Here is a 13,370-nt window from a genome sequence, read left to right as displayed (position 1 = left end):
ATATAAAGATTTTTTTTATCTTTCGGGACTTTGTGGAATATTTGATTAATTTTGATTTCCACCATCAAGACCCCGGAGCTTTTGCCTTTGCCAGTTCAATCACTGTCGAGAATGGATCAAGTCTGAGCCTGTCGGAGGAATAATAGAACCCTTCTCAACTGGAAGTGGAACCCCACAAGTCTACTATATAATAGCATCATAAGATACGTAATATCTTCATATTTCTATTTGTAACTGTAATCATCATTATTAATCAGGAGATTCATTTAATAAAATTTCATCTTTCTTTTTATTTCATCTTAAACAAATCGTTATTTGTTTTTCATTTTAAAGTAACTAGTAAATTCTGGGGGCCTTACTCTTCACATCTTTATTTTGTGAATAGTCGAGTAGCTCTAAATACTCATTTTAGACCATGACACTGCTTTAAACATGTTTCTGAGATGTTGTGTTGTTTCCGTTTGCCTCCCCGAGGCCTGTTCTTATTAATATTATTGTAAAAAAATCGGATCACTTGAGTTAAAAATCACAGCTGGAATGTGACGTTGTTTACGTTTACCGCCTCGAGGCCTGTTGTAAAAATCAGATGTTGAATAAAAGTGTTCACAATTTTTAAAATAATGGTGGTGTTTAATCACGGCTAAAAATAAGGTGAACAATGTTTGTAAGAGAGCGGCGGCCATTAAGTGACTGTGTAAAAATCTTATAAAACTTACAGTTTCCATGATAAAATACAGAATTATACAGCAGTCCTTTCTTAAGAATTGATAAAAACTATACAATAAGAAACAGTATGTTTTAACGAGTACAACGAAGTAAAAATGTCCAGGTATCAATATGTAGAAATCACAAAACAATTAAAATACACCAGAGCACACAACGACACGTCTTGCCTGTTAGGCGTGTTTACAATAATATTAATATTATTATATTAATTAACAATAATAATACAAGTGTACAGTCTACTCCTGATAATCGCAACTAGTTGGGATCAGCGATAATATTGTGATTAACCGAAGTTCAGTTTCCTGTCCACTATTGCAACATTGTACACGTAAACTCAAACCAGTTGTAAACATTGCTCTTAGTCCATCACAGACTGAGCAATTCGATGGAAACAAGAATATGGCAGCCCTGTGTAGATTTTGACAAGCAAAAGCAGCTTTGATGCAAGCCGACATCTTATTCAGATTGGATTAAATTTCACTCTTTTGTTCTCAACATTAGTAAGGGTCAAAGAGATTAGCCGTGGAGAGAGACAAAATGCTCTCACCAAACCCGTTGATCAGAACGCACAGTTGCCAATTCCAAAACAAAGGGTATCATCGCTAAGTCTCTCCTTACATCTGTCATTGTCTACCTGTTGTATAGACCATACACCCCCCCCCCCCCCCCCCCCTCCTCTATTTGGAATCGCCTAATATCTAATGGCCACAGAAAAGGCCGTACAAACCCATAATGTAAACCCTGCCCTCCTTTGTCTCAATTTGCGTGGGGAGTGGTGACACACTACTGTCGCATTAAATCCCACCCACTCTCGATTCTTCAACTTGCATTTGTCATGGTGAGTTTTAATTGTAAGATTTTGTTTGATTAATTTTTTGAATTTGCCACTTTTTGAGGTCGAAGATTTATTGCGATTAACCAAAGTTGGTTGCAATTAACCAGTGACTTTTATATAGAATGAATTCCATTTTCTTGGGGAATGTTGCGGTTAACGGAAAGTTGCGATTATACGGAGTGGACTGGATTAGTAATTATTATTTCTTTATTTTTTTTAATGCAAGAGCATGAAAAGGTGCGTTGTATAATGGTAGGTAGTAAAATAGATAATAAATGCATACGTTGAATACTGTTTCTTTCAAAACAGCTACACAATTATAAATACAACAAAAGGCATAAATAAAAATAATAATAATAATATAATAATAATAATAATAATAATAATAATAATAATAATAATAATAATAATAATAATAATAATAATAATAATAAATATAATAATAATAATAATAATAATAATAATAATAATAATAATAATAATAATAAATAATAATAATAATATAAATAATAATAAAATAATAATAATAATAATAATAATAATATAATAATAAATAATAATAATAATATAATAATATGTTTGTTTGTTTTTAAGGGTTTTACGGCGCTTGCAACACATTTAGGTTATATCAGCGCCAGTAAAAAGGAAGAAAATGGGATAGTAAAAAGTTATAGAATTACAATAAAAGCACCCAAGAAAAAGTAAGACATAGGGGAACTGGGAACAAATAGGGATCAGATGTAGATTCCAAGAGCAGACCACCAATGCACTTAGTTTGAGATCACCTAAAAGTCTCATCCAGACACAAGCACAGGTCCCATCTAAGAGGATACACTCAAATGTTTACCAATCATTTAATATAATATGTAAACTCAACATAATACAATGCATAACAGAGAGATGATTTACAAGGAAAAAAATATCATCTCCCAAAACTATAACTATACATTCGACTGTTTCCCTCCCAGCCAAGGAGCTCCGGCAAGGATCAGGCCAAAACTAAGTAATCTCATTCCAAGACAATGACAGGAAACAATTGGGAAACGGGTATGGGGGGATAGAAGACACAGCATGTACCTCCCTGCCCACTATGGGAGGTCAGGATCCCCACCCAGATAATCATAATAATAATAATAATAATAATAATAATAATAATAATAATAATAATAATAATAATAATAATAATAATAATAATAATCATCATCATCATCATAACAACGATCATTAAGTTCATTAAGTATTTTACGATTTCTAATGCTCATAGGCATCGGGTAACATCAATCATACAATAATTTTATATAGATTGTTAATTGCACAATAGCAGAAATTTAAAAATTACGATCAAAATATTTTTACAACTTTGAATCGGGCTGTCAGTTACTGCACGTGTTCAATCTGGAAGTAGTTCAGCAGTTTATTTACATTCAACCGAGATTGTCGCACTTTTCACTCTCTCTATAAAAAAGAGTTCCTTATGGATACTGAATAGTGGCAGCGCACTATTCAGCATCTGATACTGAATAACCACTTCGTATATATATATATAATATAATATTTAATATATATATATATATATATATAATATTTATATATTAATACTATATATATATCATATAAAATATTATATATAAAATAATAATATAATATATAATATATAATTTATATAAATAATTTACAATGAAATATATGTCCTGAACCCCATTTGATTTAATTAAATGCATAAAATTTATAAATGAAATAGAATTAATGCGACACTTATATATATTAATTAATAATTAATTAATTAATTTAATAATAATAATAATAATAATAATAATAATAATAATAATAATAATAATAATATTGTAATATATAATAATAAAATAATAATAATAATAATAATAATAATAATAATAATAATAATAATAATAATAATAATAATAATAATAATAATAATAATACTGTAATTATAATAATAATAATAATAATCATAACAATGATCATTAAGTTCATTAAGTATTTTACGATTTCTAATGCTCATAGGCATCGGGTAACATCAATCATATAAGAATTTTAAAATTTTAATCAACATATTTATTTTCATTGTTTTTAGACGTTTAATGACACGTGGATCACACGCGGATCATTTAAACATCAGAAAACGTAAGACAATAGATTTCGATAAAAGAAAGAACAGGAGTAGACAATAGAAGACGTTTTACCTCTGTATTTATTCTGAGATAAAACCCATCTCCATGATAGAGCGGCAATGTCTTCTTGTGACGTGACACTCATCTTCGGATTGAAAGGTCCTGGATTCGAGACCCGCTCAGAGTGGTCAAAGTTGAGCCCTTGAAAAGGGCTCTTTACTCGCAACCTCTCATTTTATCCAGGTGTAAAATGAGTACCTAGTTGTTAACAGCATTTAATCTGCAGGAAAAAAAAAGGTAATATTGCCTAACAGGTGTCATGCCTCGTCCGACATGTTAAGTGTTGTTGTTGGCTAGGGACCCCTTATGAAGCGATTGAGCATTGTGTAGTGTAGTGGATATTGCTCTTTATAAATGCTCAAGCTAAGTCAGGTTTCAGGCAGTTGGCATTACTGGAGGTAGTGACTGACTCTTTGTGGGTCAATTCTCGAATGCCAAAGCAAAAATCCACAATTCGAAGGTTGACTGAAGTGAAGAATGTATCAATAAAGATGAGAGAAGATAGATTGAAATGGTTCGGATATGTAAAGAGAAGAGAGAGGGAGTACGTGGGAAGAAAATTATTGGACTTACAATTGGCGGGAGAGAGGAAAAAGGGACGCCCAAAGACTAGATGGTTTGATAAGGTAAAAGACGATATGAAGGAACTGGGCCTGGAAATATCTGACCTGGGTTGAGTTACAACTTTTTAAAGACAATAAATATTGTAGATCTACTTCAGATTGCATTTTTAATAGTTTAATTTAATTTGACTTTTTAGCATCTAGTTCATAATTCCGTTTTTAAACAATGGGTGACAAATGCTTGATATTCTCTCCCTTCAATTTGTAATCAGGATTACGGTTTCCAAATCCTGGGAGTCCAAATTTAGATTTACATCATACTACAAGTAACTTCATCACTGCGAGGGGTCATGTGGTTGAGAAAGTGCTTGTTGATACCACTTCGGTTTGCACCATTAAGGAGACCTCCAAAGTGGGTGGCCCAGTCCAGCTCATATAGATAAACATTATCGGCTACGACTTGTGCACCGCTTGATCCCACACAGGTTGCCATATCATAAGCCATGAAAAATGAGAGAAATTTTCCATCTAAAATGTCCACCAACTCAGGCAAAAAGAATTGAACATTCGGTAAGAAAAATGACTTTTTACCACTCATGTTTGTGAATTTTGCATTGTCTGGAAATTTCATCCAGTCGACTTTAGCATTGACATCGCAGTGTTCGACATCACACTGACAGAGGAAGGGTGCATCAGTAGGGAGATAAAGTTTCAAATTCTTTCTCAGTTTGAATATTTCGCGTCCAGTGAAGTCAGTACGCACCTTTTCAAATAGTCCAGTGTGTTCTGAAAAGGCTAAAGGAACAGAGGCAGTTTTGCACACAACACCCTTTGAAATGATGTAAGGGCTGGCAGGTGAATGACCTGCGGGTATTGGGACAGTATAGTAATGAACACTCCCAAATGAAATGTGCTTGCTGCATCCATGCGGGTGAGAAATAATAAATTTAAGGGGAGATAATCCATAATATTGAGAATAAATTCCACTCATTTTAGAGAGCAAGATCTCAAATAGCTCCATGTCGTGGGTGACACATTGAATAAAAAATTTATCACCTGTACATCTTTCCGTAACACTTGCTATAACATCATCATGTTCAGGGCAATAACCACCACTACCATTTTTCACCCCTTTCACACCATACAAACACCTCACATTGGTCCTGTCTTTCGAGTCATAAAACACTTCACAGGTTGTACATTCTGCTTCTGAATCATCAAAGACAACATGAGCTGCAGTGAAAACTTCAACTTTTACAAATTCCAACTGTGGGGTCCCAGATTCTTTACAAAGGTGACACGGGCAAGGTTTGCCTTTTATCCTGGATGGACGAATGTAATAGATTACACCTGTTCCACATCGAACAGCTCTATTATTCCCTTTGTAACAACGCTCAGAGTATGGATATGGAGCTGTACTGTTTGGGTAGGTACTGGGACGGTTTATACTGGTATACTTGACAATTAATTTAACTGTTCTATCACAACATTGTTGGATGGCGTTCATGTATTTATCAGAGCGGCACTCTTGTGGTAGGTGGTCCATTGTTAATTCGTTAACAGGAATGAACTTTCCATGGCCAGGATTTTTTGTACAACCGTCAAAAAGCTGTTGAGAATCTGGTCCCCCTTCATAAAGGACCTCACATTCTGGAATAACTGGAGAATAAAATAAAACAAATGCATCAATCTGACATTAACATTAGCTTGTTATCCTTTTGATAGAATACTAGTGTCTATCTCAAAGTACTCTCAATCAGCTGTAAGAAATCCAGCTATCTAATTTACGTGCGGCTATATGATCTTGTGGTATGACACCGCTTTCGGATCGGAAGGTCCTGGGTTCGAGCCTCGTCAGCGCATAGTTGAGTCCCTGGAAAAGGCTCTTTACTCACATTCTCTCACCGTACTCAGGTGTAAAATGAGTGACTGGCCATTGACAGGATTGTCTCTGTCAGAAAAAAAATTGAAATATAGCCTAACAGTGCGTCATGTTTCGTTCTACATGTTACGTGTTGTGGTTGGTCAGGGACCTCTTGTAAAGCGCTTTGAGTACATTTAGTGGATAATACGCTATATAAAAGCTCAATATTTATATTTAATTTACAACTGGGTGGGTCAAGAAAACTAAAAACTCGACTAAGCCCAGGGTCCATGACCATCACTTTCTTTGCAAATAAAGTGCTCTCTATTTATTGAGTTATTGTAGCCCCTAAATAAAAGACATCAAGTTAATAATAATAACAATAATAATAATAATAATAATAATAATAATATTAACATTAATACTACTACTACTACTACTACTACTACTACTAATAATAATAATAATAATATATAATATTAATAATAATAATAATGAATAATAATAATAATAATAATAATAATAATAATAATAATAATAATAATAATAATAATAATAATAATAATAATAATAATAATAATAATAATAATAATAATAATATATCCTTTTGGAAATTCTTTGTACATAATAAAAATCAAATAAATACAATGTGCAACATTATCACAAAGCATCAGTGTAAAATTAAATGTATACCGTCTTTAGAATTAAAAAAAAAAATATGGGTAAATTTCGAAAACAGACTATTTGTGAGGAAAGGTATAGCAATAAATCTACTGTTGTAAAACGTTTGGGATTAATAAAGTAGATATAATTATTAAAAACCGCGAATAGCAAATTCAACACTACACTTTTTTATATAAAAATCTTGAGCAGGACTAAGGTCATTGCTATTTTTTTGTAATATACACTCCGGCACAGTTTCCTCGAACTCATTCGAATGTCCAAAATTTTTACCTTATTATTGTTATAATTCCATTCCTTCCTTGAACTAATTTTTGCCTCTAACACGGTTTCTTCGAACTGATTTCACCCAGCCAATGTAAAAAAAATAATTAATTAATAGGTTTTTTAAAAATGTGCCAGGTGATTTCGATCACTGATTATTTATTATGACATTGGCAGTTGCGTATGTGCTTATCGTGTCAATCTGCACTACATATGTGTGTATACAATATGATACACATGCAAACACACAGCCACTTACACACCCCATCACCGTTTTGCATGACGGTAATTAAATGTTGTAACATAATATAGCAACACCCTCAACTCGGCCCCCTCCCCAACCCCCCCCCCCCCCCCCCACACACACACACACATACACATAAACAATTTGTAATATGTCATATCAATGAAATAAATCAGTACTGTTCCCTTTTTTCATCTTCTAGCGGAAATTTGAATTAGGGTCTATTCCAAGGGAAGTGGAATAACCCAAGGGTCAGTCGTAGCGCAGCGCCGCAAATTGAGCTAAGGAGGAGTGGCTTGCTGAAGGCCACATAACACTATGGATATCGAACTTGGTATCTTTGGGTGGGTAGCGAAGTCTATACTGCCGAGCATCATTGCCCCCTCACCCCTTTTCATCAATTTGTTAAGGCAAGGCAGGGTTTCTTCGAACTTTTTTGCTTTTCCTGAGGAGTTTGAAGAAACTGTGCTGGAGTGTAAGTTTTTCAAAACAATTCATAATATAACATATGTAAGTGCAGGAAGTATGAGATCATTGTTGGAATTTATATTGTCTTCTTTAGGAACAGGAGTTATCTCTGAGGTTTTTCCAAATACGGGGAATGCATGTACATGAGAAAGACATATTAAAACACAGTAACGATGTTACAAAGTTGATCAGTGCACACTTTCAGAACTTTTACTTTCACAGCGTCCAGACCAGCAGCCTACCTTTCATTCAATTTCCTAAATAGAACTCTTGTTTCACATTCATCAAATTCTATCTTGCATTCCTCCTCCTCCGTACATTCATTCAAATATTTCTTGGCTAATTCTATATCAATTTAATTTGCTATTTTGTCAAATCTTGTATAATATTTATTAAATTCATTCACATCAATATCAGTATCGGTCTTCTTTGCATCATAATTAACAGCCATTTGTAGCCCCTCCACTTATCTCTAACATCTCCCGATCTGAATCCTTTTTCTATTTTTTCCCTTATACATACCTTAATAATTAGTAATGAACAAGGTTCCTACTTACATGGACGATTATCCATTGTTTTCCCCGCTTTGGTTTTGGACTGTTTGGGTTGTGAGGGTCCTGGATTTTGAGAGTCCATTGTTTCTATGGGATAGACAGCTGAAATTTTACAAAACAAAGGAGTGAGTCTATATGTTAATGTTTTAAGTGACATTTTACTCAATGTTTACAGAGCTAAAAGAAAAAGAAGATAACTAATCAAAGAATTAAAGGTAAAACAGATGCTGATTATTGCAAAATAAAGGATGATAATGACACGTCCACCAATTCAAACGGTGATAAAATGGGGGCTGCCCAGTTTGTCACAGGCTCCAAGCCTAAGTTGAACTTAGATCATTTCTCCGTCTTCTTTGTTAGACAATCTGATGTACAATTAATTAACTTTTCTATTGTCCTGCATTTAAGAAACAAAGATACCAGTGTATTTGTTTTAACCTAGAATGTTTTTGTATGCTTGCATTAATTTGGGCCCTTCAATTTACTCTTCTCATAACTTCCAGTTGCAGTGAACATGTTTTTCACACAAACTGTTTTAATCTGTATGTAAACGAAGACCAGACATACACAAAAAGTCATATTTTACTCCACTTTTATCTTCCCCAAAATGAAAAAAAAAAGTTAGGTCAGTGGTTCGAGGACGGGGAAGAGATTCAACAGTTAACTAGAGATGGTCAGTGTTAGGCTACTGGCCTATACACAATAGACAGGTATCTAGAACTCAAGGATATTTGAATAACTTCTATATTAATACGTTATCTTGGCTTGACTGTAATTCTTTCTTTTCACAACCACCAATTGTATTAAAGAAAAAATTGTGTTGTCTGGAATTAGAGGATGGTAAAATTTGAACAATCAGGATAAGCCATGTTTTTCTCACGAACAAATACACATTTTCATTTTGGGGATGACAACTTGGGGTTGGTTTGTACTCTGGTTTCTGCAGCAATAACTGGTTGGTAAGAACTGCTTGCTACCATTGGATAAGACGCTGTTCTATTGTCAAACATAATACCTCCCACTTAATCTTTCACACATTCCTCGAGGTAGCTTCACTTTATAGTGTTATGTGGATCATTTGCCAGGCGTTTATTTATTCAATTTGTCAATTTTTAGTAACATTTTAAAAGCTATATAATAAACCTTGATTGATTGATGAAAGTCTAAAATTTCCTATTATGACCATTGTTTTGGATCTCCGCTGCCATTGTCATTGGAGTTGAAGTATTGAGTGCAGAGCAGTCTTAAGATATTTATCTCTTTATTATCATCGTCCACTGTTTCAGACAACGGTTCTGTTGGGTCCATGCACATATCTCCTATCTAGATTGTATTCATAGTCTCTCCTTGCTCTACTAGTTTTATCACTTTATTTCTAGTTCTCTTATATTGCTCCAAACTTGACCATTTGATTTTGACAGACTTTCTTTGAAAGTTTACTTTTCTCTTTTATGAGAGTTATAATCTCCTTGTGTAGGGGTTACTTATCTCTCTTCCAGTTGAGTTTGCTTGTATGAAAGCATTTGTCTTCTAAGTGTATGATGGTTTTTAAAAATTGAAATTGTATATAATTAATATTATATTTTTTTCTGGTCCTGTTTGGTCTCTAAACAGAGGTGTTGCATGTGCATTTAAATGGTAGGACACAATGATCGCTCTTTTCCAATGGACAATTGTACTCTATCTCTTCTACAGCCTGCTCATCGGATGTTATAATTAAATCGAGCATATTTGGATTGTTTGTGCCTCTCCGTCTTGTCGGTTTATCCGCAGCTAGAAGAGGAAAAATTCTTGTAAAGTTTTTAGAAAGTTTTGCTCTTCTTTGTGATCCCCCGTCCACCAGCATATGATCTCATTTGTATTTAAAATCTCTAATGAAATGAAAATGGGTGAATTTTCATGGATTGGATTGGGGTAATAAAAACAAAACACGATCTTGTCAAGTTTCAGACTTGAAGGAAAAGTTGAAACATTCAAAATCTCAATTCTCTCTCACACAAAATGTTTCAATCATCCCTCCTTTTCTTTCCTTCTCAAATTAACACACTCATTCAACTTCATGCCATTCGACAACACGCCATTTTGAACAGAAAATAGTGTTGTGTTCAGTGAGGGGACAAAAACTAATTTTTAGAGACGGGAGAGTGCTTCTACGACTGCGAATACGTGATTATGCCGTGGAATCACTATTTGCAGTTGTACTGCGAATAAGCACTTCGACTGGAAATACAGAACGAACCTGCATTGCAGTACTACTGCAAATAATTGACATGTATGATATCTCCTATTTGCAGTACTTCTAGTACTACTGCGAATAACGAATACAAACACTATCTACTATTCACAGTACCTACTACTGCGAATAAGGAATACGAACGCTATCTACTATTCGCAGTAGAGGAAATCGCTATTCGCAGTACTACTGCTATTACTATTATCGAAGTAAGACTGCGAATAGAGGTGGCCTTAAAATTTAAATTTAAATTCAGTATGGAATTTGAAATTCTACCTAAATTATATTTTCTAACCATAATATTAAGTATTTCATAAGCGCCTTACCATTTACAATGGATAATCCCATATTTAGGGAGATCCCAAGTTTCATAGAGTCATAGTTTTGACAACCGACAACTGTCATTCAAAGTGAAAATATGACAATGGATCGGTAGTTCACCCCTATCTCCTTCCTGATAGATAATTTATTAAAACTAAAACATTGTTGTAATGAACAATATCTTGCGACATTTTTTTAGATTTCCATTAAAACAATGAGCCCATAAGGAATTGGGTTATCGTACCTAAAATAAGTGCACGTCGGCCCATGCCCATCACAATTCGGGTTATGCTTGGGCTTGGTTGGCCTAACCGACATGATTTTGCTACGGCTACTCCGGAAACTCTGGTCTCTGGGCCTGGGGGCTAGTTTTAATGAAGTGCTTAGATTTGACCTCTTTACTTTAAATAAAAATGTACTCACCAGGCTCAAAATATCAATCAAAGTAAAGATTATATCCTTTCATACGCGTCGTTTGTTGAAGCTAAGCGCACAATAGCATCGGACTGTGGCAAGGCCTTGACTGTGAACTTCATGAAAAGTCGGAAGTTCTACCAAGAGTAATCTGACAGATAAGCTGATAGATTTCAAGATGTGAACGAATGATCAAGTCGGAGAGGTGGGACGGTGACATTTTCATGGATTGGATTGGGGTAATAAAAACAAAACACGATCTTGTCAAGTTTCAGACTTGAAGGAAAAGTTGAAACATTCAAAATCTCAATTCTCTCTCACACAAAATGTTTCAATCATCCCTCCTTTTCTTTCCTTCTCAAATTAACACACTCATTCAACTTCATGCCATTCGACAACACGCCATTTTGAACAGAAAATAGTGTTGTGTTCAGTGAGGGGACAAAAACTAATTTTTAGAGACGGGAGAGTGCTTCTACGACTGCGAATACGTGATTATGCCGTGGAATCACTATTTGCAGTTGTACTGCGAATAAGCACTTCGACTGGAAATACAGAACGAACCTGCATTACAGTACTACTGCAAATAATTGACATGTATGATATCTCCTATTTGCAGTACTTCTAGTACTACTGCGAATAACGAATACAAACACTATCTACTATTCGCAGTACCTACTACTGCGAATAAGGAATACGAACGCTATCTACTATTCGCAGTAGAGGAAATCGCTATTCGCAGTACTACTGCTATTACTATTATCGAAGTAAGACTGCGAATAGAGGTGGCCTTAAAATTTAAATTTAAATTCAGTATGGAATTTGAAATTCTACCTAAATTATATTTTCTAACCATAATATTAAGTATTTCATAAGCGCCTTACCATTTACAATGGATAATCCCATATTTAGGGAGATCCCAAGTTTCATAGAGTCATAGTTTTGACAACCGACAACTGTCATTCAAAGTGAAAATATGACAATTGATCGGTAGTTCACCCCTATCTCCTTCCTGATAGATAATTTATTAAAACTAAAACATTGTTGTAATGAACAATATCTTGCGACATTTTTTTTAGATTTCCATTAAAACAATGAGCCCATAAGGAATTGGGTTATCGTACCTAAAATAAGTGCACGTCGGCCCATGCCCATCACAATTCGGGTTATGCTTGGGCTTGGTTGGCCTAACCGACATGATTTTGCTACGGTAGGCACTTTGATAAAATTTTCAAACTCAAAATATCTTAATTTGACCCAGTCAGGGGGATGGGACTTGAAAAAACATAAAATTTGATACCTTGTTTGTTTCTCTACGATTTACGGTTCCAGAGTTATTTATATTTTTCTGTTGACATTTTTTGTCAATTTTACAGAGAGAATCTGTGATCTCAATCTCACCGCTGCCTCAAAACCAGCATCTCGCGGCTATCGGGAAATTTTGAGTTTTGCAGTGAACATGGCCCACTTATTGTTTTCAGTAATTTTGTTTCAATTAAAAAATAAAGGGCAAGTGTTAGGTATCACTTTAAAGGTCAGAAAATAAGCTTTATTTTCATATAAATCATTTTCATGTATGACAAGTATGGAATAAATTAAGGATAAATGAAAATGGAAAAAAATATGAGATTTTTGTCAAAAAAAGTGGGGTTGATGGCGGGAAAAATAAAATAATGAGCGAGTGTATCAATTCTGATGAAATTTGGCAGAGATGTTCTTCAATTAATTGTCTATAGATGTATGAAGTATAATTAAAATGTATCCATAATTTAAAAAGTTCTTATAATTCAAAAATTTATACATTTTTATAACATAAGTTTTTTGAGAAATACAATCAGGAATTGAGAATGAAATACACAATTAGAAAGCTTGTTTTGTGCCCTTTAAAATGATACCAACATTAGTCACATAGGTTCACAAATAACGCCATGGTGACCAAAACAGTAAAGGGCCAAAAATAAAGGTCCAAAAAACGAGTTTCACCTTACAGTGAGCCTATCGGCGGCCGCTGGAC

General features: G+C 34.1%; 1 protein-coding gene across 1 annotated transcript; it reads right to left on the bottom strand.

Moving 5' to 3' along the window:
- Positions 1–4,420: 4,420 nt before the first annotated feature.
- Positions 4,421–11,498, bottom strand: LOC144979869 (uncharacterized). Its single transcript, XM_078927099.1, has 3 exons — positions 11,366–11,498; positions 8,392–8,490; positions 4,421–5,972 (listed from the first exon to the last, which is right to left on the bottom strand). Exons 2-3 carry the CDS (start codon positions 8,468–8,470, stop codon positions 4,624–4,626), a joined length of 1,428 nt encoding a protein of 475 aa, XP_078783225.1. The 5' UTR covers positions 8,471–8,490; positions 11,366–11,498; the 3' UTR covers positions 4,421–4,623.
- Between the last annotated feature and the right edge of the window lie 1,872 nt (positions 11,499–13,370).

Source organism: Berghia stephanieae, chromosome 9 (assembly GCF_034508935.2).
Source record: "Berghia stephanieae isolate SIO BIC M18660-M18661 chromosome 9, UCSD_Bste_1.3, whole genome shotgun sequence".
NCBI classification, from domain to species: domain Eukaryota; kingdom Metazoa; phylum Mollusca; class Gastropoda; order Nudibranchia; family Aeolidiidae; genus Berghia; species Berghia stephanieae.
The sequence above is the reverse complement of the archived record's forward strand: the minus strand, read 5'-3'. Positions and strand labels throughout refer to the sequence as shown.

Excerpts from the sequence above, each read along its gene's own strand:
- LOC144979869 (XM_078927099.1), bottom strand. The coding sequence starts at position 8,470 with ATGGACTCTCAAAATCCAGGACCCTCACAACCCAAACAGTCCAAAACC. Across the intron at positions 5,973-8,391 it reads AACAATGGATAATCGTCCAT|TTATTCCAGAATGTGAGGTC; the intron begins GTAAGTAGGAAC and ends TTTATTCTCCAG.